The 27,675-nt window shown below is 44.0% G+C and overlaps 1 protein-coding gene and 1 long non-coding RNA gene across 4 annotated transcripts; one reads left to right on the forward strand and one right to left on the reverse strand.

The window, feature by feature from the left end:
* The first annotated feature begins 652 nt into the window (after positions 1–652).
* LOC126996853 (uncharacterized) lies at positions 653–3,885 on the forward strand. The gene is made up of 2 exons (XR_007751643.1): positions 653–3,074; positions 3,159–3,885. It is a non-coding gene; the product is annotated as an uncharacterized LOC126996853 (long non-coding RNA).
* LOC126996852 (vigilin-like) lies at positions 1,569–27,594 on the reverse strand. Of its 3 annotated transcripts, none has more exons than XM_050857736.1 (21): positions 27,436–27,594; positions 18,474–18,652; positions 17,813–17,929; positions 17,312–17,557; positions 16,591–16,770; positions 15,835–16,050; positions 14,879–15,062; positions 14,200–14,330; positions 13,675–13,820; positions 13,223–13,370; positions 12,308–12,464; positions 11,878–12,053; positions 11,626–11,757; positions 10,153–10,311; positions 9,845–9,940; positions 9,204–9,350; positions 8,556–8,753; positions 7,885–8,127; positions 6,397–7,056; positions 5,354–5,629; positions 1,569–4,758 (listed from the first exon to the last, which is right to left on the reverse strand). In XM_050857736.1, the coding sequence occupies exons 2-21, from the start codon at positions 18,624–18,626 to the stop codon at positions 4,624–4,626; spliced, it is 3,900 nt and encodes a 1,299-aa protein (XP_050713693.1). In that variant the 5' UTR covers positions 18,627–18,652; positions 27,436–27,594; the 3' UTR covers positions 1,569–4,623. The 3 variants fall into 3 exon arrangements, with proteins under 3 accessions (XP_050713693.1, XP_050713694.1, XP_050713691.1); XM_050857737.1 differs by having other exon boundaries at positions 1,569–4,755; positions 6,397–7,059; XM_050857734.1 differs by having other exon boundaries at positions 6,397–7,059.
* Between the last annotated feature and the right edge of the window lie 81 nt (positions 27,595–27,675).

The raw sequence follows: 27,675 nt of genomic DNA on the forward strand, positions 1-27,675 counted from the left end.
AGAGAGAGAGAGAGAGAGAGAGAGAGAGAGAGAGAGAGAGAGAGAGAGAGAGAGAGAGAGAGAGAGAGAGAGAGAGAGAGAGAGAGAGAGATGGGGTAGGATATATCCGGTTTAGGTAACTCCAGATATTTCCTATTTATTTTAAGAGAGAGAGAGAGAGAGAGAGAGAGAGAGAGAGAGAGAGAGAGAGAGAGAGAGAGAGAGAGAGAGAGAGAGAGAGAGAGATTGTGAAAGGACGACATTTCCTGTAATTATATCGCGCAGAAACCATCAAACATACACACACACACACTCAGTTTCCAGGAGCAAATATTCTCAAACATTTATAAACACCTTAATGCTAAAATATTACAATAGTTACAGAGGCATGAACCAGAGTCGGGATCTTACCAATATACATGTTTAGCGCTAAGACAGACTTTTTTGTTTTTTATTCTTGCCCTTGAACTTCCTCTGCCGTAGAAGAGTAACCAATATGTGACACCTCTCCTCCCGAAATTGACCTATCTTTCAGCCTCTCCTCTTCACTCTTTTGTGGGAGCAGTGAGTAGCGGGCTTTTTTTCATTATGGTTTCCTTTTTTGTTGCCCTTGAGCTGCTTCATGTGCCGTAGAAGAGTAACCAATAATATGTGACACCTCGATCTCCTCCCGAAATTGACCTATCTTTCGGCCACTCCTCTCGACTCTTTTGTGGGAGCAGTGAGTAGCAGGCTTTTTTTCATTATTGTTCCGTTTTATTTGCCCTTGAACCGTTTCCTCTACTGTAAAAAAAAATAAAAAATAAAAACAGCAATAGTACTTTCATTTGTGCACTTAGAGCGAAGATGTTAAGTTAGAGGCATGAATGGGCAGAGAAATAAGGAATGGTTAAACTAGCGTCGTTATACTTTTATGGCTAAGGCATTAACAGTTACGAGCTTACCAATATACGCTTACCGGTGAAATATTAACACTGGAATGGATTATGAATGGATTAGAACCAGTGCCCTACGTCTAACCCACCCTAACCTAACCTAACCTTATTTAACCTGGTAGCAGCAGGGATCATGTTTCTTAATGGTCCCCCCAAGTGAGAAAAATGAGAAAAAATCACCCCTCACACAAACCATTTCATAATATATATAAATCAAAGCATTTGTGATCAGATTATGTATCATCTATTTTTTGGGGTTTAAATCATGGCACAAATTTGGCCCGTCGCTGCTACACGGTAAAGCCACAAATTTGGCCCGACGCTGCTACCGGGTTAACCTTACCTACCCTCAAAGCTACAATATTTAGTTACGAGGGCAGAACCAGACTCAGGTGGTTACCAAAATATACTTACCGGTGAAATATTAACACGAATGGATTAAAACCAGTGCCCAGCCTAACCTAACCTAATCTACCCTACCCTACCCTCAAAGCTACAATATTAATTTACGAGGGCATGAACCAGACTCAGGAGGTTACCAATATATGTTTACCAGCAGAATATTGAAGGAGTTAGAACCAGTGCCCAGTCTAACCTAACCTACCTTTAAGACTAGACCATTAACATTACAAGGGCATTAACCAGACTCGGAAGGTTACCAATATATGTTTATTAGGTGAAAACCACAAACAGCAGCACTAACTTAGAAGGCCCAAAAGTGACCTGGGTGCTACGGAGACATCATGTAGTAGTAGTAACCTCACCTCTGTCTTGAGATACACAAAATATATAGTATAGTAACAACTGTACGTGGTGGGTAGGTCTGTACGTACTCAGTAGTATAGTAGCTTTCAAAGTAACAAAATCACAACAAATAGTATTTCAATTTTTTTTGTTTTCACTTCATTTTTACTTTTTTTCGCTTTATTTATCATAGCCCCTGAATGGCCCCTGGGTGGAAGGAGTTCCGGAGAGGGAGAGCGAGAGGAAGGGAGCGAGAGGGAGGAAGCAAGAACGATAGAGAGGGAGAGAAAGGAGGCGAGAGGGAGCGAGAACAAGAGCGAAAGACCGACGGAGAAACAAACACAAAAAACAGACCATACAAGCTTCAGGATCGACAGGGAACAAACATCACAGACATCACTCTAGTCCGTGTCGTCCGTGGCTACGATAACAAACACCTTGAGTCTACGTAATATCCTGATTTATGACTTGTCTGTGCGTCGGTCTGTGTCGCGGCAGTGAGGAGGGGAGGGAGGGGGTGAGGCCTGGACACGCTACGCAGGTTGAGGCTCTACGATGCGTTGTGGGGGCCAGTGACAGCTATGGGGATTAGGCGACGCAGACAGATGCACAGCAGTAGGCGACGAGATGTGGAAGATGTAGTAGTAGAAGTAGTAGTAGTAGTAGTAGTAATAGTAAAAGGATTAATAGTAGTAGTAGAAGGAGAAATGCAATAAAGAACAGCAAAATTGAGGAAACAGAAGAGGAGGAGAAAGAGACAAGTTAAAAGATGGGACAGAAACAGAAGGAACCAAAGTCCATAATCTCATATATTCAGAGGAGGAGGAAGAGGAAGAGGAGGAATAAGAGAAAAGAAGGTAGTAAATAGAGCAGGAATACAGGGAATGATCATAGCTACTCAATTCCAGCTATATATAAAAAAGGAGATAGAGAAGAAGGAAGAAACAAAAGGAATTAAGAACAGAATCACAAATATAAAAAAGACACACAGAGGAAGATAAATGACAAGAGAGGGAGAAGTAACAATGAGGCATAAAAAGAGATAAAAAGAGGAGGAAGGAGATGATACAAGAAATAACAAGAGATGAAAACTAACAATATAAAAGATGAGAAAGAAAAAGATGAACACTACAGGACAAAGAAAACGGAGAGACTACAAAAGATACCAAGGGAATTTCTACCACCAACGGGCCTTTATTTGGGAAGACTGGCGGTGATATTTCCAATTAGCGTTAGCCAGGTTCAGGAATAGAGGTCGTCAACGTGCAGCAAGACAGTGAGGAGGGTGGGGTGGTGGGTGGTGGTGGTGGTGGGTGGTGGTGTGACGCTAACCTAACCTAACCTCGTCCCTTTGGTTGGTTGGGTGTGGTGTTAGGCTGGCTATGCATATGTGTGTGTATGTGTGTATGTGTGTATGTGTGTGACCCAAGCCTGTCCCTTTAGTTACATGGCATGGTGTTACGTTAGCATATGTGTGTGTGTGTGTGTGTGTGTGTCTAGCTTCTGTACGTGTGTGTGTGTGTGTGTTTCCCCCTTTAAATATGGCTGAATGCAGTATTATCATCAACCTAAGTTACCCCCAAATGGCTACACCCCACAGCATCATGTTATATCGCTTGGATTCAAAAATTATATCGGACGAAAGAGTTGGTACGGAAAAAAAAATACTTTCTTGTTGTGTGGAAAACTAGACAGGCATGATCCCCCAATCAATGTGTCTAGCTGTGAGGATGTGTGTGTGTGTGTGTGTGTGTGTGTGTGTGCGCGCGTATAGGACTGACTTTTGATCTCGTGCCTCCTGTAGTGTGTGTGTTATAGTGTTTGTTAGTGTGAGTGTGTGTGTGTATAGGATCGAGTGTTAGTCTCATACATCCCATATCGTGTGTGCGTGTGTGTGTAAGTGTGTGTGTGTGCGTGTGAGACTAAATTCCGTCCCTACACCACTTACATACTTAAGAATGGAAAACAAAATAACCAAAGTCCACTAATCCTATGCTTCTCTGTTTTAAATTTAACGATAAAAACTTCTTCTTCTTCTCGGAAAAAGGAATCTTTCAAATAATAATGATAATAAATCTATGTTTAATATATATATATAAAAAAACATTAATTTCATCTAAAAAAATCCCCAAACTCATTTTCGACGTAGAATAATTAATAACAATAATAACTCGGTAACTTCTCAACAAACTCAACAAACGAAGGGAAAAAAAAAAGAGAAAGAAAACGGGATGAGGTTGAACCCGCGAAAATGTAAACAAAAGAAATAAAAACCTGACTTGCCGCGAAACAAGCCAGAGAAAAAATAAAAAATAATAATGTCAAAAATAAAAATAATACTCTACTAATACAAAACAAAATAAAGAGCATCTGAATCGTCATAAAATCCTACCAATGATAAACAAAACAAAAGAGACAACAGATGGTACTAATAGAGGCTCGTAGATATAGGTATTATTAAGAGATAAGGATGCATAGTTTCAACATGAGCTGCTATTGATGTTCAGGATACGGTTTCCTTCAAAAGAACGAATTATTACTTGTTACTTAGAACGGAAGGAGGTTAAGCCCGGCCCAGTACGTCTGTCGGCAACACGGCTCACCAAACGCAACACAATTCCTCCGCTTATAACTCTTAATCTCATGGCATTTATAGTCCTAGCAGCTCTCGATCCTATCCCATGTTGAAGGATAGAGTATTAGATCCCATGTTTAATCCCTATGAGTGAAGTACAAAGGGCATTCAAGGTACAGCCCCAAAGGAATCGGATGTCATATAAGGAATCTGATCTTATATAAGGAATCGAATCTTATTTAAGGAGTTGGATCTCATATATAAGGAATCAGATCCTGTATAGTGTTGCCAAGGGAGAGTCGAGCTACAGACAGATGTTGGGGGGTGTTGTTAATTATCTGGAGTGTGGCGGAGAGGCGCAGCGGGGCGGGGCAGGGTAGGGCGGAGAGCCTAGCGACGGGGGCCCCAGATGGTAGGTCCAGCAGTGTGGGTGACAGTCGGGGCGCCCATGGAAGGGAAATCCTCAGAGGAGTCCATGTTGGGGGCCTCCTGTGTCCACGGAGCCCCGGACACCACAAAGCCCTGCTGGAGGAAGAAGGGGAGGTGAGGCTTGAGGGGAAGAAGGGAAGACAGGGCGAGGGAGGCTTGGGAGGGTGAGTGTGGTTGACGGATTGGTTGGCTGGCTGGTTGATTGGTTGAAACTGACTGACTGACTGACTAAATGGTTTCTTGGTTGGTTCACTGAGTGGCTGACTGTGGCTGGGTGACTGATTGGCTGAATGACTGGCTAAATGGTTTCTTGGTAGACTGGTTTGGCTGTAACTGGCTAACTGTGACTGGTTAACTGGTTGACAGTGATTGGCTGTAACTATCTGATTAAATGGTCTCTTAGTTGATTGGTTGCTTGGCTGGCTGGCTGATTAAATGGTCTCTTAGTTGATTGGTTGCTTGGCTGGCTGGCTGATTAAATGGTTTCTTAGTTGGGTGATTGACTGACTGGCTGAGTAAACGGTTGCTTGGTTGATTAAAGTTGGCTGTAACTGACTGACTAAATGGGGTTAAGCAGGCTTTTATGTTATATTTATTCACCCTTGAGCTGCAATGGTTACTGTAAACAAAAAAAAAGAGCAAAAAACAGAAAAAAAGTCAAAAAAATAAAAAACAAAACACGCCCACCCACCTCCTTCTTCTGCGGGGCGTCAGCGGGGACAAAGGTCGGTTGCGGGGCGGCTGCACCAGCGGCGGCGGCGGCGGCGACCGAGGACGACAGCAGCGAGGTTGAGGCGGTGGAATTCTGGGACATGTACATATTCATATCCTCGCGCTCTGAGATATCCTGCATGTACTCCTCGGACATGTTGAGGAGGTGATCTTTGCACTCCTCCACGTTCTCCGGCGCCCCCATGATGGTCACCAGGTTGGGGTCATCATCCTGGCGAGGGAACTTGATCTCCACCTGAAGATACGGGGAAGAGTGAGGAAGGGATGAGATGAGAAAATGGGGGAGGAGGGTAGAAGGGGATGACAGAAGGATGATGAGGAGAATGGGAGGAATATGCGGGAGGGGAAGAAGGGTATGAGAAGAGGGATAGAACAGAGTGAGATGGTGTAGGAGAAATGGAGGAATAAGAAGGGGTGAGAGGAAGAGATGAAGAGGACACAATGAAGAAGGGGATGAGATGAGGAGGAAGAAGGGAAAGGAAGGGAGAGGAAGATGGAAAAGAGAGAGAGGAATAGGGGAGAGAAAAGGGGATGTGATAAAGAGGAAATGGGCAAGGAAAAAAGGAAATGGGGGAGAGGAGGGGAATGAATATGAGGAGAAAGAAATGGGGATAGAAAAAAGGAAAGAGGGGAGAGGAAGGGAATGCAGTAAGGAGGAAATAGTGAAGATGGAGTGAGATAAGGATGAAGAAGGGGATGACAGGAGGAAATGGAGAAAGAAAAAAGGGGTTAAGATAAGGAGGAAACAGGAAGAAGGGAGTGAGAGAAGGAAACAGGGTAGAAGAAAGGGATGACATGGAGGGAGGAAATGGAGAAAGAAGAAGGGGGTGAGATGAAAATGAAAGAGGAAAGCAGAAGATGAAAAGAGGAAGAAGAGGAGGGAAAATCTAAAACACAAATTATCAAATGGAATGAAAAAACACCAAAAACAGAAAACACCAAAAACAGAAAACATCAAAATAGGAAACATCTACACACCTACACACACACACAGAAACCCACCTTGTAGTCCTCCATAACCTTGCGGATGGCACGCCCGCGACTGCCAATGAGACGGGAATGGATACGGCTGTCGATCTCCACCGTGTCACGAATCATCTTGTCCAGCTCACCGGTGATGGCCAGAATCGCATCCTTGGCCTCATTCACATTCCTCTCGTATCCGGTAATCGTAATGACTCTTTCCTCCTCCGAGCCACGTGGCGGGAACTGAATATTCACATCATGCTTTTCGCGGATCTTGGAAATCACGGCGCCTTTCTTCCCGATGATCTTGGGGTGGTATTCCGGGTCCACCTCCACCGTCAGCTTGAAGGAGCGAGCCTGCCGGTCAGCCTCCTCCTCCTCCAGCTGTGCCACCTTCTCCCTCAGGGCCTGGGACGCACGCTGGGTGTTCGACGGAGGGCCAGTAATCCTGATGACGTCACTGTGATCCTGTAGTGGCGGGACTTGGATGTTTACGTCGTGCTCGGCCATCATGTGACGCACGTTCTCGCCCTTCTGGCCAATGATGAAGCGGTGGTGGCGGTAGGGAACGGTCTCCTCGATGGTCACGGGAACGAGCTCAAGCAGGGCGTCGCGGGCAGCCTCACAGCGCTCCTTCTTGCCCATGATGTGGACGATGTCTTGGGGTCGTGTCTCGCCCTCAGCCTCGCCATTCACCTGCTGATAGTGATGAGGAAATAAATCTCTATCTCGACATAAACTCGCTCAAAATAATACTCCATGATAATCCCTAACAACATAAGGAAGAGTCCAGCAAAATAATCCTTTAAAACAATCCCTTACTTGACATAGTGAAGAGTGAGTTGAATTAAGACTAACAATCCCTAATGATGTAAGGAAGTCAGTCAAAATATTACTCTACAATAATCCTTAACTCAACATAATGGAAAGGTCAATCAAAATTATTGTACTCTATGACAAAACACAAAAGAGTATTCTCAAAGGTTCATGTTGTAATCTTAGTACTAACTTCTCCTAACTAAACCTCGTAATGAGTTTCCTCAAGCAATACTTTAACAATACTATCCCTACTATGACTGCCAGACCTCAGAACTCTTCATTACCCTCCTCCTCATCATCATTCATCAACACTAACCTCTATATCAAACTATTGAACCAGTCCTTAAGTGTCTATTACAATCATTATCATCACTCCATACACTCCTTCCTTCTAAGTCTCTATTACCATCTATGTATTAACTATCTATAACCTTACTTAACCCGGTAGCTGTGGGGATCATGTTTCTTAAAGGCCCCTCTAAGCGAGAAAAAATCATCACTCGCGCAAACCATTTCATAATATGTATCAACACATTTGTGATCAGTTTGTGCATCACCTATTTTGGGGGGTTTATATTATGGCAAAAATTTGGCCCGTCGCTGGTACACGGTAAAGCCACATATTTGGCCGGTCACTGCTACTGGGTTAACCTTATCATCATCAAAAACCTATAGTATCACACCCAACACCCCAAACCCACTCACCTGCGCAGCCTCCTCCTCCCCGTTGGCCAGGTGCGTGCCGCTGTCCTTCTCAGGGAACTTGATCTGCACCTCATGCTGTGTGGTGATGGCCTGCACCTTGCTGCCGCGCGCCCCCATGACAGTCCGGTGGTAACGCTGCGGGATGATCACCTTCAACTGCACCATCTCCTCCAGGTCGATGACAATCTCCTGGATGCGAGCTCGGGCGCCCTCCACGCACTCCTTGGCGCCTTTGAGGGTCACCTGCGTTGGGGGACGAAAGGAAGGGAAGAAGAAGGGTGTGTTAGTGAGAGCGTCTACATTTTTACTTCTGTTCCTGACATACCACTTTCTTTTGCTCTTTGAAAAAATGTCTTCTTCTCTGTTGTCCATTCCCACTTCCTACAGCATAAAAATACAAACAAAAAAAAATAATTCTCTGAGAAACATCTTCCAACATCTTAAATGTAAACAGAAATCTCCTCCAGCGATCATTTCAAGGAATCGATTACTAGAAAAAAAATACATATATAATAATGATAAATAATGGAAGAGTGCGTCAATAATACTCTACGATAATCCCAAGCTTAACGAAAGCAAGAACCAGTCACTCCTTTCAAACAATCCCTAGATCAACATAACAAAAACCTGTCGAATTAATACGCTATGATAAATCTCATCACGCTAACCACCTTGTCGCTCTGCACGCCCGACCGAGGGAAGGACACCGTCACGCCGCCATACTGGTCACTAATATGGCGCAGGACCTCCCCGCGGCGAGCTACGAAGTGTCGGTGATGGCGCGGATCCACGGTCATGGTCTCCTCAACCACCTGGTCCAGCTCCTTGATGGTTGCCTCCAGCTGCTCCTTGGCCTTGGCGATGGAGTCCTGCGGCGAGGAGACCGAGGTGAGCACTGAGGCCGGGTGTAGTGGGTTATAGGTGAAGGAGTATGATGGGGTGAGAGCCTATAGATGTGGTCATGGTGTGAGTGCGTTTGTTTGTGCTTTCATTACCTTCTTCCCAGCGTCGATGATTCTTTATTTCTTCTTTTTTTCCTTATTTCTACTGCGTGTGTTTGTTAGTATGTTTGTGCTTCGTTACGTCCTTACTGATGATGATGATGATTTGAAGGAGTATGGAGTCTTGTACCACTTCTTTTTTCTTTTTTCTACTGCATGCGTTTGTGTGTGTGTGTTAGTTTGTGCGTGCCGTCATAACCTTCTTCACTAAAATGATGATCTAATGGAGTATGGAGTCTTCCGTTTTCTCTTCTTATTTTTTTTTTAATGTGTGGTCATGACGTGGTGTGTGTGTGTGTTTGTTCGTGCATCCGTTACCTTCTTGCCGATGATAGTGATGAGCTCCTTGTCCTCGTCCTTGTCGGTGGGGAAGATGATCCGCGCTCCGGTGGCGTCGCGGATCTTGCGAATGTTGGCTCCGTTACGTCCGATGAGGAACCGATGATGCTGCTGCTTCGCCCGGACCTGTGGTGGGGTAGAGGGAGGGGGGGGGTCAGAACACACTCATGAACACACACATACACGAACACAAACACACACTTATACAGACATGAATAGTCACACACAAACACACACATACAATACCTTATACACACACGAACACACACACACATGCACGAACGCACACTCACAGACATAAAACACACACATGATTTTATACACACACAAACACATGCATACAATATCTTATACACACATGAACACACACACATACATACACGAACTTATAGACATGAACACACACACATACACAAACTTATAAGATACATGCATAGTCACACACACACACACACACACACACACACACACACACAGAGGAAGGATGATTGATAGAAAAAATAAATAAACTTGGAGAAAAACACACACAGACACACATACAAACATTGAAGGTAAAATTGACTGATAGATAAACAAACTGGCAGACAGAAACACACACACACACACACACACACACTGACCTCGGCGGTGTGACTGGCCAGCTGTTTCTCGTTGCTGAGGTCAACCAGCATCTGCTTGGCCTTATGCACATCCTCCTTGGGTCCACGGATGGTCACCTGAAACACGAGGTCAAGGGTCAGGTCACACTGTAGTTATGGGTAAGTTGCCCTCGCTACTAACACAAAAACAAACAAATAACTAAATAAATAAAGATAAATAAATTTCAAGATAGGGAACGACTCATAGTTGGTTGAACCCCTTGAAGTAAAAAAAATAGGATGTTACACAAAAAGAACATATAAGTAAATAAAATAAATAACTGACGCACCTTATCGGAGCTCTTCTCGGAGTTCTTGCCCGGCGGAGGGAACTTGATAGAGACTCCGCCACACTCCTCGCTTACACTCTGAATCAGCTTCCCACCTGCGCCGATCATGGAGTTGTGGAATTTGGCCGGGATGATGATGTCCACCTCCACGATGCTGGCCTGGGGGGAGAGAGAGATAGAGAGAAGTGAGTGAGATAAAGGTAAGGTAAAGCTAGGTATAAATCAACAAAGAATGACCTCACTTTGTTGTATAGAAAGTCTCATTAGCAAGGAAGCATATATGAATTTTCTGAGTCAAGACCTATAGTAACTGTTTGGGGTTTTGTTAGGTTAGGTTAAGTTTAGGGTATCTTCAAACACATGATAGCCAGCACCTTATGGTATAAATCAACAAAGAATGACTTCACTTTGTTGTATAGAAAGTCTCATTAGTAAGGAAGCATATATGAATTTTCTGAGTCAAGACCTATAGTAACTGTTTGGGGTTTTGTTAGGTTAGGTTAGGTATCTTCAAACACATGATAGCCAGCACCTTATGGTATAAATCAACAAAGAATGACTTCACTTTGTTGTATAGAAAGTCTCATTAGTAAGGAAGCATATATGAATTTTCTGAGTCAAGACCTATAGTAACTGTTTGGGGTTTTGTTAGGTTAAGTTTAGGGTATCTTCAAACACATGATAGCCAGCACCTTATGGTATAAATCAACAAAGAATGACCTCACTTTGTTGTATAGAAAGTCTCATTAGTAAGGAAGCATATATGAATTTTCTGAGTCAAGACCTGTAGTAACTGTTTGGGGTTTTGTTAGGTTAGGTTAGGTTAAGTTTAGGGTATCTTCAAACACATGATAGCCAGCACCTTATGGTATAAATCAACAAAGAATGACCTCACTTTGTTGTATAGAAAGTCTCATTAGTAAGGAAGCATATATGAATTTTCTGAGTCAAGACCTATAGTAACTGTTTGGGATTTGTTAGGTTAAGTTTAGGGTATCTTCAAACACATGATAGCCAGCACCTTATGGTATAAATCAACAAAGAATGACCTCACTTTGTTGTATAGAAAGTCTCATTGGTAAGGAAGCATATATGAATTTTCTGAGTCAAGACCTGTAGTAACTGTTTGGGGTTTTGTTAGGTTATGTTAGGTTAAGTTTAGGGTATCTTCAAACACATGATAGCCAGCACCTTATGGTATAAATCAACAAAGAATGACTTCACTTTGTTGTATAGAAAGTCTCATTAGTAAGGAAGCATATATGAATTTTCTGAGTCAAGACCTATAGTAACTGTTTGGGGTTTTGTTAGGTTAAGTTTAGGGTATCTTCAAACACATGATAGCCAGCACCTTATGGTATAAATCAACAAAGAATGACTTCACTTCGTTATATAGAGTCTCATTAATAAGGAAGCATTTCTGAGTCAAGACCTATAGTAACTGTTTGGGGTTTTGTTAGGTTAGATACGTACCAGTTCGTCCTGAATCTTCTGGATGCGTTCCTGGGCCTTCTCGCAGTTCTCCTTGCGGCCGGTGATGGTGATCTCGTCACTGTTCTGCCCCTCGGAGGGAAGGTCAATACGAGTGCTGGTCTCCTCCCTGATCTGTAGAGGGAACGGAGAGGAGCGACATGAGATGGAGGGAGGGGGAAAAAGACCAGTTAATGTTGACCTTTCTCTCCATCCACTCTTCCACCCACCCCACTGATCCCCCCTTCCACCTACCTTGTTGATGTTGGCTCCAGCCTTGCCGATGATAAACTTGTGGAACTGCCTGAAGATGGAGACCTTGACCTGGTAGTTTGACTCGGCCAGGTCGCGCACCATCTTCTTGAGGTACTGGTGACACCCATCCACGTCTTCCTTGGGCCCACGGATCTTGACAACATCCGACTGCTCCCCTGTGGTGGTGGAGAGGTGGTGGTGAGAGGTGTGATGTGAAGTGTGGTAGTGAGAAAGTGTAGTGGTGATAGAGTAACCGAAGGAGAAGGTCAAGATGAAATGTGCCAACGAGGCGTCTTGATAACACTAATACATACTTGATACACTCATACTAACATGCACTAATACACACTTGATCCACTACTACACTAGATACCCTTATACTAACACACACACAGCCTCCCACAAGCCCTGCCGCCACCCCCACACTCACCAGGGTCGGGGAAGGAGATCTGGACCTGGTTGAACTTGTCCCTGATCTCCCTAATCTTGTCGCCCTTGGTGCCGATGATGGTGCGGTGGAAGCGCTGGTCGATGTGGATGTCACGCTCCTTCTCGTTCTCCATCTTGGTCACCAGTTCCTCAAGCTCCTGTGGGTGTGGTGGAGAGAGAGAGAGATGAAAAGGAGAGATAATAGAGATTGAGAGATGAGTGAGACAGATGAATAGGAGAGGTAATAGGGAGATTGAGAGATGAGTGAGAGACAGCTAGGGAAAGAGATAAGTGATAGACCAATATGTGTGTTCATCAATGAGAGAATTTGAAGCCATTTGAAAGATGATTAAAATAAATGACATAAATTGATAGATAACTGACTGATCCTTGTTTTTTTTTCCAATGAGAGAACTTAAAGCCATTAGATAGATAGATATATGACAAAAGTAATGTATTTTTAACTAAAGCATTATGTCATTAGATAGATAAATAGATAGATCACTAACAGATAAACATGTATGATTTTAATGAGGGAATTTGAAGCCATTACAGAAGACATAGGAACACAAGAACTTAGAACAAAAAATAAGAAATGAGAACAGGAAACAAAAACAACAGAGGAGAGCAAGTCCGAGACAGGTCTGTTAGTCACCCTACAAAAGAATACAAAGAATAAATAAGAAACAAAAAGCAATACACATGAGGTCAAGTCCAAGAGAGGTCTATCAATCACCCTACAAAAGACTAGCAAGAATAAATAAGAAATAAAAAACCCATACATGAGGGCAAGTCTGAGAGGTCAGCTACTCACCCTACAAATGAAGAATATCAACACAAACAACACATCAGAAAAACTCCACAAAACAACGGCGTCGGCGGAAAAACACTAACACTGACGGCTCCGAGTACTGACCTTCTTCGCCTGGCTGACCCCTTCCGGGCTTCCCTCGAGGCGGATGACGTTGCTGCCGCCAGCCTCGGAAATGTTGATCAGGACGCCCGTGTCATTGCGGATGCGGTTGATGTTGGATCCGTTCTTGCCGATGATGTGCTTGTAGAACCTGTGGGTGGAAAATGATGATAGTGAGAAAAGAAAGAAAATTGCTGGCTATGATTGATGTTAGATTTGTTTCGCTAATATGCTTGTAGAACCTGTGCACTGCTTTCGTCTCCTCTTTTTATTTTATTTTTTATTCACATAGCTTTACTGTCATTCATATTTTCTGTCTGTGTCTGATCAAGGAGACTCTTTGGGCCTACATCAATTTTTTTTATTTTCCATTAATGCCCTTACACAGATCTCAATAATAACAAAAGTATTAATAATAATAAAAGTAATCATCCCTCTTTTTGCCACACACTCACTTGGGGTTGACGGCAATCTCGTCGAAGCACAGTTTGCTCTTCATCTCGGCGATCATGGTCTCCAGTTTCTCCGCGGCGATCTCCACCTCCTCAGGCGGACCCTCGAGCTTGATGCCGCCCTGCTTGTCGGACAACTCCACGTGGACCTGGGTGGTGGTGGAGGTGGTAAGAGGTGGTGGTGGTGAAGGGGAGGTGAGGGGAGGTTGTTGCGGTGTGGAGGTGGTGGTGGTGAGAGGAATTGGTTGGGGGATGAGGTGGTGGTGAAGGGTGGTGATGGTGGTGGTGAAGGGAAGCAGTGGTAATGGAGGGAGGAGGAGGAGGAGGAGGAGGAGGAGGTGATGACATCTGAACCCACACCAAGAAAGATCTCCATTTCAATCTTTTTTTTTTACAGGAAAGGAAACAACTCGAGGGCATAAAATAATAAATAATGAAATAAAAAAGCCCACAAATCTGTATATAGTTGGAAAATAAACACTATCTGCCTATCTAATATCTATCCATCAACCCATCTCTCTATCTCACCTTGGGCAAGTCTTGGGTAATCTGCCGGATGTTTGCTCCCTTGCGTCCAATGATAAACTTGTGTAGCCAGGTTGGGGCCTCCACGTCCTGCTGCACCACACTGTTAGCCTTGGCGTACACCATCGTCAGGGCTGAGGAGGAGAAGAGGAGGCAAGGGACGTCACAGGTAGTTCGGAGTTGCAAATTTTCTTTTTTACATGTGACAATGGAAGCAGCTCAAGGGCAATGAAAACAGAGAGGAAACAAGACTAGCAGCACCAACCATCATGAATTTGTTGAATGAGGCAAGGGACGTCACAGCTAGTTCAGAGGGTTGTAAATTTTAGTTTTTACATGTAGCAACAGAAGCAGCTCAAGGGCAATGAAAACAGATAGGAAACAAGACTAGCAGCATTAACCACTATGAATTTGTTGTGGGAGGCAAGGGACGTCAAAGGGAGTTTCAGGTAAAGTTGAAATAGTTTGGCTACAATGAGCTTAGGTTAGGTTGCAAGCGTTTGGCCCCAATGAGCTTCAGACTTAGGTTAGGTTAGGTGATATCAGCATTCCACAAGCGTTAAGTTTAGAGGAAGGTTGACATAGTTTGGTTAAGTTTCTATCAATGTTACGGTGTTAGCCCAAAATGACGTTGGTATTTTTTGTTTAAAGCAACATTAAGCAACAGTCCCCCCTAACTCACCCTGGCCCAGCTTGTCCTGAGGTCCGCGGAGGGTGATGGTCTCGGTGTTGGACTCCAAGGGCGGCATTTCCACGGACACGCCGGTCTCGTGAAGGATCTCCTGGATGTTGGCGCGCCGCGGGCCTTTGACATACTTGTGTTGGGACTTGCGCACCTCCACCGAGACTGTCTGGCACTTGCGTTCCTGGTGGGGAGAGATAGTTCTGATTTTCTTCTTTCTCGTCATTATCATCGTCTTTAGTCATTAGTTGGTGGAGAGAAATGATGGAGAGACACAAGAGAAGGAAGAGAGGAAGGAGAAAGGAAGAAACGATGGATACAGGGACAAGAGAAGGGAGAGAGGAACAAGAAAGGGAGCGAGGGATGAGAGAAGGAAGAAAAAACTGGAGAAAGTGTCATATCATTAAACATTTCTGCACACAAGAACACACATTTGACAAGGCTTTCATGGGTGTTGTGGGCATTTCCAGGGGCAGTTCTATGACCGTGGTAGTAGTTTGACCCTTCCTCCGTGCCATGAATCAACAAAAACACTCATTAGAACCTGACTAACCCCATTTCTGGCCTTTGGAAATAGTTGATGTGAGAATCCGGGGCATCTAACAAGTATGGGACCCAAGCACATATATCTGACAAGGCTTTCATAGGTGTTTCATGCATTTCCTGGGGTAGTTTAATGACCCTGATGGTAGTTTGACCCTTCCTCTGTGCCATGAATCTACAAAAACACTCATTAGAACCTGACTAACCCCATTTCTGGCCTTTGGAAATAGCTGATGTAGGTGTCGGAGGCGTCTAACAAGTATGGGGCCCAAGCACACATATTTGACGAGGCTTTCATAGGTGCTTTGTGCATTTTCCAGGGTTGTTTAATGACCCTGGTGGTAGACTGACCCTCCTTCTGTGCCATGAACCTACACACATCCCCACCCCCCCACACACACACACCAACGCACCAATTCCTTGTAGCGCTTGTTGATCAGATCCTTGCACTTCAAGACGCCCTCCTTCTCTCCGGCGATGGTGATCTCGTTCTTCATGACGGAGGGCGGAGGCACGTTGATCCTCACACCGTGCTCTGCCATCAGCTCCTCAACTTTCTCATTGTTGGCGCCGCAGATGAAGGGGTGGTACAGCTTGTTGATCTCCAGTTTCTCGTAGGCTTGCTTGCTCTGTGGATGAGGGAAAGAAGGAGGTGGTTTACGAGGGGGTAGAATGTGATTTAGCCTGATTGCCTTTGAGTGTATTTGTTTTTGTGTGTCAGAGAGAAGGAGCAGACTGAAATTTTGTGCGTCTCTAAGTGTGTATGTGTGTGTGTTAGGGAATTCTGGTGTGATTTTAATTGTTTGTATATGAATGTTAATGATGTGGTATTGTGTATGGTTTTCAATGATCTTAGTACCCATATCTCTTTGTCTGTACTTCATTTCCTTATCTCTCTCTTCCTACTCTTCCTCCCTGTCTTCTATTATCCCACACACTCTCTCTCTTCTTTCCTCCTCTTTTCCCTTCATTTATCTCTAATCCTCCCTTTCCTCTCTCTTCTGTCTCTTTCTCCTCCCTTTGTCTCCACTGTCCACCCACCCTACATTTCCTCCTTTCTTCCATCATCCATTTCTCTCTCCTCCTTCTCTTCCTTCTCCTCACCTGCCACTCTACTCTTCCTCCCTTCCCTCACCCCTCCCACCCCCTCCTGCTCCTCTTCCCCTTACCTGCTCATCGGATGTCTGCTGAATCTCGTGCATGGCCTTCTCAATGCCATCGCGCGTGCCCACCACAACGATGTCCTCAGAGGCGTCCTTGGAGCTGGGTACTTGGATCTTGGTGGCCGTGTTCTGCTCAAGCTCGAGGAGACGTTTTCCCTTCTTGCCCAGAATGAAGCGGTGGTGGTCCTGGGAGAGAGAAAAATGAGTTAACCCTTTGACTGCGGATTTCCTACAAGAAGCCATCGCCAAAAAAAAGGTATTGGTAACAGTGATAGGGGAAAAAAAGGTATTGGTAACAGTGATAGGGGAAAAAAAGGTATTGGTAACAGTGATAGGGGAAAAAAAGGTATTGGTAACAGTGATAGGGGAAGAAAAGGTATTAGTAATGGTGATAGGGAAAAAAGTGGCTGCTACAATTCAGGTAAGAAAAATGTAGTCATGCACCTTGGGAGGGGATATCCAGCACACCAATACCACATGGGAAACACTCCACTATCCACCACAGAGGCAGAGAAAGACCTGGAAGTGTATGTTACCAGGCTACCAGTGAAGGCAAAATCCGTGCCAATTGCAGGGGACGGGTTAGGGAAGGAAGGAAGGAAGGAATTTTGATAAGGATAATAAGGGAAATAAAGAGAGAAATTCAGGAAGGCAAAAAGGAGTGACAGTGAGCAAGATCCAGCAAGACAAAGCTATCCCCCACAAGCCTAACTCCTTGACTCCTCACCTTGGGAATCTTGATGACGAGCCTGGCCTGGGTCTGGAACTTTTCGAGGACGAGTCGGCGAGCCTTGGCCACGGCGTCGTTCTTGCCGGTGACGAGGAAGGTGAGCGACTGGTCCTTGGCGGAGGAGATCTCGATGTGCGCGCCGGTGCGACTGTTGATCTCGGCACAGATGCGCGACGACGCCGACTCTCCGAACTGGTTGTTTCCGTCGATCTTGGCGCGCTCCTCGTACGGGACGCGGAACACCTGCAACACAAACACACACACACATGGTTAATATAGGTGCACAGACACACACAAAAACAAATATACACTTTTCCTCATAGTTACATAAAATACATACTTGAAATGCATAAGACACACACATATACACACACAGACATGGTTTATTTGGGTACACAGACATACACACACAAAAACAAACATACACTTTCCTCGTAGATACATAAATACACACTTGAAATGCGTAAGACACACACACACACACAGACACACACTCACTTGGGTAATGACCGAGGACGGAATCCGCATTTCACTGAGTTGTCCCCAGGTGTTTTCCTTGGCGGCATCTACGGTGGGAAGTGCATTAACCTCCGTGTTGGGGAGGGCCGGGAAGAGCTGCAGGTGAGGAGAAGGAGATAAGCAATTTTTCTTTACGGTAAACAGCTCGAGGGCAAAAAAAAGAACACGATAATGAAAAACAAAGCCTGGAAATCAATGCTCCTGTAAAAAAGAGTTAAGAAGAGTGGCCGAAAGAGTGGTCAAAGTCGTAATTATGTATAACAATAGATTAATACATACACACAAATAAAGATACTAGCAATTGGGATAACTGTGTATTGGCGAATTAACAATAGTGATTCAGAGAGAGAGAGAGAGAGAGAGAGAGAGAGAGAGAGAGAGAGAGAGAGAGAGAACAAGAACGAGAGAATAAGATCAACAAAGAGAGAGAGGGAGAAGAAAATTGAGAGTGGGAGAATGAGAGGAAGAGAGAGAAAACAAGATAAAGAGAGAGAGAACACAATCGAAGGAGAGAAAACAGGGATGAAAGAGAACAAGAACAAGAGTGTGAAAGAGGGAAAACAAATGTGAGAGAGAGAACACGATCGTGAGACAGAACAAGAACGCGATTAAGACAGAGACCATCCCCCCACCCACTCACCTCGTCATAGCTGAGTGGTTCGTAGGCCTGGTCAGCTTTAGGGGAAGTCGGGGGTTCTGTGGGGATGCTGGGGGGTCCGAGGTCGGCCTCCTGGGGGGCGGGGGCGGCCTCTGGGGACTCCATCACTGTCTGCTGCATAGAGTTCGGGTCCATGATCTCGCCGAGTCGTTACAGTAACACTGGAGGGGAAAAAAAGGTATTTGTAACAGTGAACTCTTTTCTCAAACTTTCTCTAAAAACTTCACTCTGGACATATTCCTCCTACTCATCCTCCCTCCGACTCCTTTATGCTTGTTTTTAAATCTTAAGAATGATGTTTTCTATGCCCTCTCTGGCCTCAACTCTCAGAAGGCTTATGGACCTGATGGAGATGGAAACAGTGACAGCGAAAAAAAGGTATTGGTAACAGTGATAGGGATTAGGTGTTTGTAATAGAGGTAGTGATCAGCTGTTCTTCCCTAGTTTGCCTTCACTTGACTTTTTTACAGTATAAGAAACTCAAGGGCACCAATAACAGAAAACAAAAAAGCCCATTGATCACTGTCCTGAGGTAATACGTTTTTATCCACCACAGACTCAAGGGCCAACGTGACAGACGCGCGCACCGAGGCCAGGCACAGCTATACCATATACCCCAAACCTTACGTACTTCCAAGGTGGTCGCCCTACACAGACTGCTTGCTTGACAGACCTGCCCTAACCTATACAGACCCTGAAAGTACCACCCCCAGATAGCTAATGGCCTGGTCTTAATGAGGTCAAACGAGGGGTCAGGGCACGTCCCCACCTCAGGGAATAAATCTGCCACTCCTGATGGATCATTCTAGTGCTCCACCCTTATATTGACAATTGGAATCATGATAAATTAATCAGATTTTAATTTGTGGGTTGGATTAATTGTGTTATTAAATGTATCTCAGTTATATTCCACCTAGGCCAGCCCATGGAGTGAAAAGTATAATTAGGTCATTTATTGGATATTACAAGCTCGCTCTCTCTCTCTCTCTCTCTCTCTCTCTCTCTCTCTCTCTCTCTCTCTCTCTCTCTCTCTCTTACTCCCTTTCCTCTATTATTCCTTTCTCTCTTCCATTTCCCTCCCTTTCCACTTAACTCTTCCTCCCTCTCTCATTTCTCCTGCCCCCTTTCTTCTTTTTCAATATGTAACACACACACACACACACACACACACAAACACAAATAAAAAAAAATACTATGGAAAAGGAAGGTAAAGTCAGGGAGGATAGGGCCCTGCATACAACTCAATGAATACGCACGCACACACACACACACACACACACAAACACAAATAAAAAAAATACTATGGAAAAGGAAGGTAAAGTCAGGGAGGATAGGGCCCTGCATACAACTCGATAAATATGCGCGCACACACACACACACACACACACACATACAGATACATATAAAAATAATCAGATAAATGGTATGGAGACTGCCTTAAGGTCGAGGCACTGATAAATCCTGACCTTGCTATACGTCACATAACCACCACCACCACCACCACCATCGCTCTATCACCTCCGTAGATAAGAAAACGCTGAGGGAGGGAGAGAGGACAAGCCAGGAGTCCGCCGGTAAAACTACTTGTTCTCTTATCTCTCGCCTCCTCAAGAGTAAAAGGTAAACTGAGACAGTGAAGAATAAATCAATGTAGAAAACTAATTAACAGGTCCTATTAGCGCCATTACTAATACATTCGGCGGCTTATTTATCCAGCATTCTTTTTACACCCATTTTTTTTTTGCCCGTGAACTGCTTCCTTTACTGTTAAAAAATCGTATTAAACCTGAAGCATAAATAAAGGTAGAATACTAATTAACCTGTATTATTATTATCATTACTACTCTTATTCTCATTATACCTGTAAATAAAGACATAGGAAAAGGAAACAAAAGGGAATTCAATGCTAAGAAAGAGAAGAAAAATATGAGTATGTAAAAGTTATGTATGTGGTATTGATAACTCCATTCATTTCACTCCTCGATCCATTTTAACTCAACAATCACAAGAGAGACATTTTATATTCAATTCAGTGATATAAAAGAGGGTCAAAGAAATCAAGTTATATACATCTCTGTTGTACTTAAAGGTAAAAATTAAAACTGTGTGTCTGGTGTGTGTGTCTGTGTGTGTGTGTGTGTGTGTGTGTGTGTGTGTGTGTGTCTAGCCGGCATCTTCACTACCAGAGCACCTGTCTTTATCTCATGCTGTGCTGGCAGTGTGTGTGTGTGTGTGTGTGTGTTCATAAGGGGTGCACTTATGTAATAGTAGTGGTAAGCAAAGACAGACTGAGACAAACATTGATAAACAGGTACAGAACACACACACACACACACACACACACACACACACAAAACTACCACCCCAATGAAGAAAGTAGCGAAAGGAATATAAAAGAAAATAATGAAAAATATAAGAAACCAAAAGAAAGGTATAAAAGGAAAGAGAAGGAAAATGTAAAGAAAGAGAGAGAAAGGAAGGAAAAGTTAAGCCTATCTAAACCCTATCAACCAACCAGCCACAACAACAGCTTTCTACACCTAACCAGACCACTAGACCATTACTACTACAATTACCATACAGAAATAAAAATAGAAAAAAGGAAATATTAAGAGAGGAAGGAAAAAGTTAAGCATATCTAAACCTTATCAACCAACCAGCCACAACAACAGGTTTCTATACCTAACCAGACCACTAAACCATTACTACTACAGTTCCCAAACATAAATAAAAATAGAAAAAAGGAAATATTAAGAGGAAGGAAAAAGTTAAGCATATCTAAACCCTATCAACCAACCAGCCACAACAACAGCTTTCTACACCTAACCAGACCACTAAACCATTACTACTACAATTCCCAAACATAAATAAAAATAGAAAAAAGGAAATATTAAAAGAAGAAGGAAACAGTTAAGCATATCTAAACCTTATCAAACAACCAGCCACACCAACAACAGCTTTCTTCATCACCTCACAAGCCCCCCACTAAACCACCACTCCTATTTAATGAAGAAAGTAAGGAGTAAAGAAAGAAAAAGGAAAAACTAACCACATCAACTAACTATCGACAACAGCTTTCTCCACCTCACCAGACATCACTAAACCACCTCTACAATTCCCATACATAAATAAATAGAGAAAAAAAGGAAATATTAACAGAAAGGAAGGAAAAAGTTAAAACATATCAACCCCCATCACTCCCCCAACCACAATAGCTTTCTACACCTCACAAGACATCACTAAACCACTACTACTATTCTCATACATAAAGAAAGAAAGAAGGAAAAATTATAGACCTTCAGACATGTATAACAGCCAACCAAAGCCTTGCCAAACTATCCCTAGGCTCACAACACTACCCATGGAATTACTAACTCAACAACTTCTACCAAAGCCTTGTCAAACTATACCTAGGCTCACAACACTACCCATGGACTAACTAACTCACAACCTCTATCAAAGCCTTGTCAAACTATTCCTAGGCTCACAACACCTACCATGGACCTAGGCTCACAACACTACCCATGGAATTACTAACTCAACAACCTCTACCAAAGCCTTGTCAAACTATCCCTAGGCTCACAACACTACCCATGGAATTACTAACACAACAACCTCTACCAAAGCCTTGTCAAACTATCCCTAGGCTCACAACACTACCCATGGAATTACTAACACAACAACCTCTACCAAAGCCTTGTTAAACTATCCCTAGGCTCACAACACTACCCATGGAATTACTAACACAACAACTTCTACCAAAGCCTTGTCAAACTATCCCTAGGCTCACAACACTACCCATGGAATTACTAACTCACAACCTCTATCAAAGCCTTGCCAAACTATCCCCTAGCTCACAACACTACCCAGCCTTGTCAAACTATCCTTAGGCTCACAACACTACCCATGGAATTGCTAACACAACAACCTCTACCAAAGCCTTGTCAAACTATCCCTAGGCTCACAACACTACCCATGGAATTACTAACACAACAACCTCTACCAAAGCCTTGTCAAACTATCCCTAGGCTCACAACACTACCCATGGACTAACTAACTCACAACCTCTATCAAAGCCTTGCCAAACTATCCCTAGGCTCACAACACTACCCATGGACTAACTAACTCACAACCTCTATCAAAGCCTTGTCAAACTATTCCTAGGCTCACAACACTACCCATGGAATTACTAACACAACCACCTCTACCAAAGCCTTGTTAAACTATCCCTAGGCTCACAACACTACCCATGGAATTACTAACACAACAACCTCTATCAAAGCCTTGTCAAACTATCCCTAGGCTCACAACACTACCCATGGAATTACTAACACAACAACCTCTACCAAAGCCTTGTTAAACTATCCCTAGGCTCACAACACTACCCATGGAATTACTAACACAACAACCTCTACCAAAGCCTTGTTAAACTATCCTTAGGCTCACAACACTACCCATGGAATTACTAACATAACAATCTCTACCAAAGCCTTGTTAAACTATCCTTAGGCTCACAACACTACCCATGGAATTACTAACTCAACCACCTCTACCAAAGCCTTGTCAAACTATCCCTAGGCTCTCAACACTACCCATGAAACCTCTACCAAAGCCTTGTCAAACTATCCCTAGGCTCTCAACACTACCCATGAAACCTCTACCAAAGCCTTGTCAAACTATCCTGAGGCTCACAACACTACCCATGGAATTACTAACACAACCTCTACCAAAGCCTTGTCAAACTATCCCAAGGCTCACAACACTACCCATGCAACCTCTACCAAAGCCTTGTCAAACTATCCCGAGGCTCACAACACTACCCATGGAATTACTAACACAACAACCTCTACCAAAGCCTTGTCAAACTATCCCGAGGCTCACAACACTACCCATGGAATTACTAACACAACAACCTCTACCAAAGCCTTGTTAAACTATCCTTAGGCTCACAACACTACCCATGGAATTACTAACTCAACCACCTCTACCAAAGCCTTGTCAAACTATCCCTAGGCTCTCAACACTACCCATGAAACCTCTACCAAATCCTTGTTAAACTATCCCTAGGCTCACAACACTACCCATGGAATTACTAACACAACAACCTCTACCAAAGCCTTGTCAAACTATCCTTAGGCTCACAACACTACCCATGGAATTACTAACACAACAACCTCTACCAAAGCCTTGTCAAACTATCCCTGGGCTCACAACACTACCCATGGAATTACTAACACAACAACCTCTACCAAAGCCTTGTTAAACTATCCTTAGGCTCACAACACTACCCATGGAATTACTAACTCAACCACCTCTACCAAAGCCTTGTCAAACTATCCCTAGGCTCTCAACACTACCCATGAAACCTCTAACAAAGCCTTGTTAAACTATCCCTAGGCTCACAACACTACCCATGGAATTACTAACACAACAACCTCTACCAAAGCCTTGTCAAACTATCCTTAGGCTCACAACACTACCCATGGAATTACTAACACAACAACCTCTACCAAAGCCTTGTCAAACTATCCCTGGGCTCACAACACTACCCATGGAATTACTAACACAACAACCTCTACCAAAGCCTTGTCAAACTATCCCTGGGCTCACAACACTACCCATGGAATTACTAACACAACAACCTCTACCAAAGCCTTGTCAAACTATCCCTAGGCCCCACTACAGTTCCCATACATGAATAAAGTGAAGCAATGAAGAAAAAATGAATTACTAGAGAAAGGAAGCAAAAAGTTAAGCATATATCTACCCCCCACCCACAACAGCTTTCTCCACTTAACAAGACCATCACTAAACCACTACTACCACTATTTCTATCAAGAGGAAAAGTTAGTCAGGTGAAGAACAGGCTGGTCAGGTAGACAGACAGGTAAAACTATCACTTGTATAGCTTTCACTGAGGTGGTATTTGACTGCAGGAGGTGCTGGTGGTGGTGATGGTGGTAGTAGTAGTAGTAGTAGTAGTAGTAGTAGTAGTAGTAGTAATAATAGGGGGTAGGAGGAGGAACTTGAAGGAGGAAGAGGAAGTAAAAAGAGGAGGATCTAGGAGGAGGAGGAAGAGGAAAAGGAGGAGGAGGAGGGAGAGGGAGAAATAGTAGTTGTAGTAGTAAAAGTAGAAGAAATAGTAGTAGTAGTAGTAGTAGTAGTAGTAGAAGAAGAAGAAAAGAAAAAGAAAAGATGATTATATAAAAAAAAAAATTAGAAGTCTACACACACACACAAACCAATCCCATACATACATAGATGCATCCCCTGTGTGTGTGTGTGTGTGTGTGTGTGTGTGTAGGCAAGCCAGGACCACTCCTTCCACACCCATGGGTCAGCCAAGCCCAGGGGGGAGGGAGGGAGAGAGGGAGGTACAGCCAGACTCAAGACAGCTTTCACCCTCACAAAACCAACCATATGGAGCCTCGTACACACCCTTCCTGGACACACCCTCCCTTGCACACCCTTTCTGGCACCCTATTCACCCTTAAGACACCCTATCCACATCCTAAATACGCGCAAAAGGGCCTAAATCACCCTGAAATATCACATCAACACCGACTCTTACGCTTCTACCCCACTGCCAGGCGTATGTGAAAACAGGGTGACATTCTTGCATTTCAGGAAGAATATACGCACCCTGCCACACCCTGTAACACTTATGAAGACTTCTAAAGGGTGAGGAAGGGAAGGAGAGCAGGGTGAGAGCCGGCAGGGTGACAGGGAGGATGGGAAATGGGCGAAACAAGCTCACATACATATCCCACAAACAGGGTGACGTTCTTGTATTTCAGGGAGGTTATACGTACCCTGGCACACCCTGCAACACTTATGAAGGCTTCTAAAGGGTGAGGAAGGGAGGGAGAGCAGGGTGAGAGCCGGCATGGTGAGAGGGAGGAAGGGAGAATGAGGGAAACAGCCTACCAAACATATCTCACAAATAGGGTGACATTCTTGGATTTCAGGGACGTTATACGCACCCTGGCACACCCTGTAACACTTATGAAAGCTTCTAAAGGGTGAGGAAGGGAGGGAGAGCAGGGTGAGAGCCGGCAGGGTGACAGGGAGGAAGGGAAACAGGTGAAACAAGGCCCCAGACATATCCCACAAACAGGGTGACAAATTTGCACTTAAGGGGGAATATACACACCCTACCACTCCCTGTAACCCTTGTGAAGACTTTGGGAGGGTGAGGAAGAGTGAGGAAGAGTGAACAGCAGGATTTGGGTAGAAAGGAAAATAGGGAGGAAGAGAAATGTGTGATCTAGAGAAGCTGAGTCATATGGGGAATGGGAAATGGCAGAAATAGTAAGATTAAGTCAATCTTAACCCATTTCTCATTCCTATATCCACTGTAAGCTTTGGAAATGGGTGGAGGAAGAAGGGAAAGAATGGGGGAAGGTTGAAGTCTGGGATATGGGTAAATCTTGAATGGGGAAAGAACAGTGATATAACAAGGCAGATATGGCAAGTTTAAACCCATTTCTACCCATATAATCCATGTAGGAAATTAGAAATGGGAGAAAAGGAGAGAAAAATAGAAATTGGGAAGTATGGGATATGGGTAAATCTTGAATGGGGAAGGAATGGTAATAGGACAAGGTAGAAATAATAATAACAAACCCATTTCCACCCATTTAACCCATGTAGGAACTTAGAAATGGGAAAAAAGGAGAGAGAAATAGAGAAATGCAGAAGGTATGGGATATGGGTAAATCATGAATGGGGAAGAAACCGTAATAGGACAAGGCAGAAATAGCTGAATTATACCCATTTCCACCCATTTCTCAACCCTACAACCCCTGAAATGGCTTAAATATTGGTGAAAACACAGAAAAATAGAAATGTTAATATGGGTTAATCTTGAATGGGGAGGAAACCGTAATACAACAAGGCAGATATAGCAGAACCAAACCCATTTCCACCCATTTCTCAACCCTACAACCCCTGAAATGGCTTAAATATGGGTGAAAACACAGAAAAATAGAAACGTTAATATGGGTTAATCTTGAATGGGGAGGAAACCGTAATACAACAAGGCAGATATAGCAGAACCAAACCCATTTCCACCCATTTCTCAACCCTACAACCCCTGAAATGGCTTAAATATGGGTGAAAAACACAGAAAAATAGAGAAATATGAATATAGGTAAATCTTGAATGGGGAAAAAAACGTAATAGGACAAGGCAGATATAGCAGAACCAAACCCATTTCCACCCATTTCTCAACCCTACAACCCCTGAAATGGCTTAAATATGGGTGAAAAACACACAGAGAAATGTGAATATAGGTAAATCTTGAATGGGGAAAAAACCGTAATAGGACAAGGCAGATATAACAGAACCAAACCCATTTCCACCCATTTCTCAACCCTACAACCCCGGAAATGGCTTAAATATGGGTGAAAACACAGAAAAATAGAAATGTTAATATGGGTTAATCTTGAATGGGGAGGAAACTGTAATACAACAAGGCAGATATAGCAGAACCAAACCCATTTCCACCCATTTCTCAACCCTACAACCCCTGAAATGGCTTAAATATGGATGAAAAACACAGACAGAGAAATGTGAATATAGGTAAATTTTGAATGGGGAAAAAACCGTAATAGGACAAGGCAGATATAGCAGAACCAAACCCATTTCCACCCATTTCCCTCCCCGGTGGCACCCTGGGGGCACGTGGCACGCCTAAAAAGAGGGCCAGATGGTGACCGGGAGGAGGGGAGTGACACGGGTGGGGAAATGGGAGCTACGTGGCACCCATATCACGCCGCCATTGGACTTTAGATTAACCTAAGGGTGGTCAGTCCCCGTGTCCTCCCCCGTGGCACTCCCCAGCCCCACGTGGCCGCCTAAATGAGTGCCAAAGGGTGCCAACAGGAGGGGACGTGGCAACCCCCCCCCTTCCCGTGTCCCCCTCGACCCCATGTCCACTCACTGTACTGTCTCCGTGGGGTCCGTCCTATAGGAATCCGGTCCGGCCGAGAGGCTCCACTGTGGGGGTCTGGAATATAAGAGAAAATAAAAGGTTTTTAGTGCAGGAAGGGCTGTGTGGGGGGGGGCGATATGTGAAGCGCCATGGACACGCGTATATCCTCCTCACCTTCCTGACGCACACTGACGGGACTGGGATGTGGTACCAGTGATGGAGTGGACAGGTACCGGTATTGTCAGACGC

This window comes from Eriocheir sinensis, chromosome 11 (assembly GCF_024679095.1).
Source record: "Eriocheir sinensis breed Jianghai 21 chromosome 11, ASM2467909v1, whole genome shotgun sequence".
Classification (NCBI taxonomy): domain Eukaryota; kingdom Metazoa; phylum Arthropoda; class Malacostraca; order Decapoda; family Varunidae; genus Eriocheir; species Eriocheir sinensis.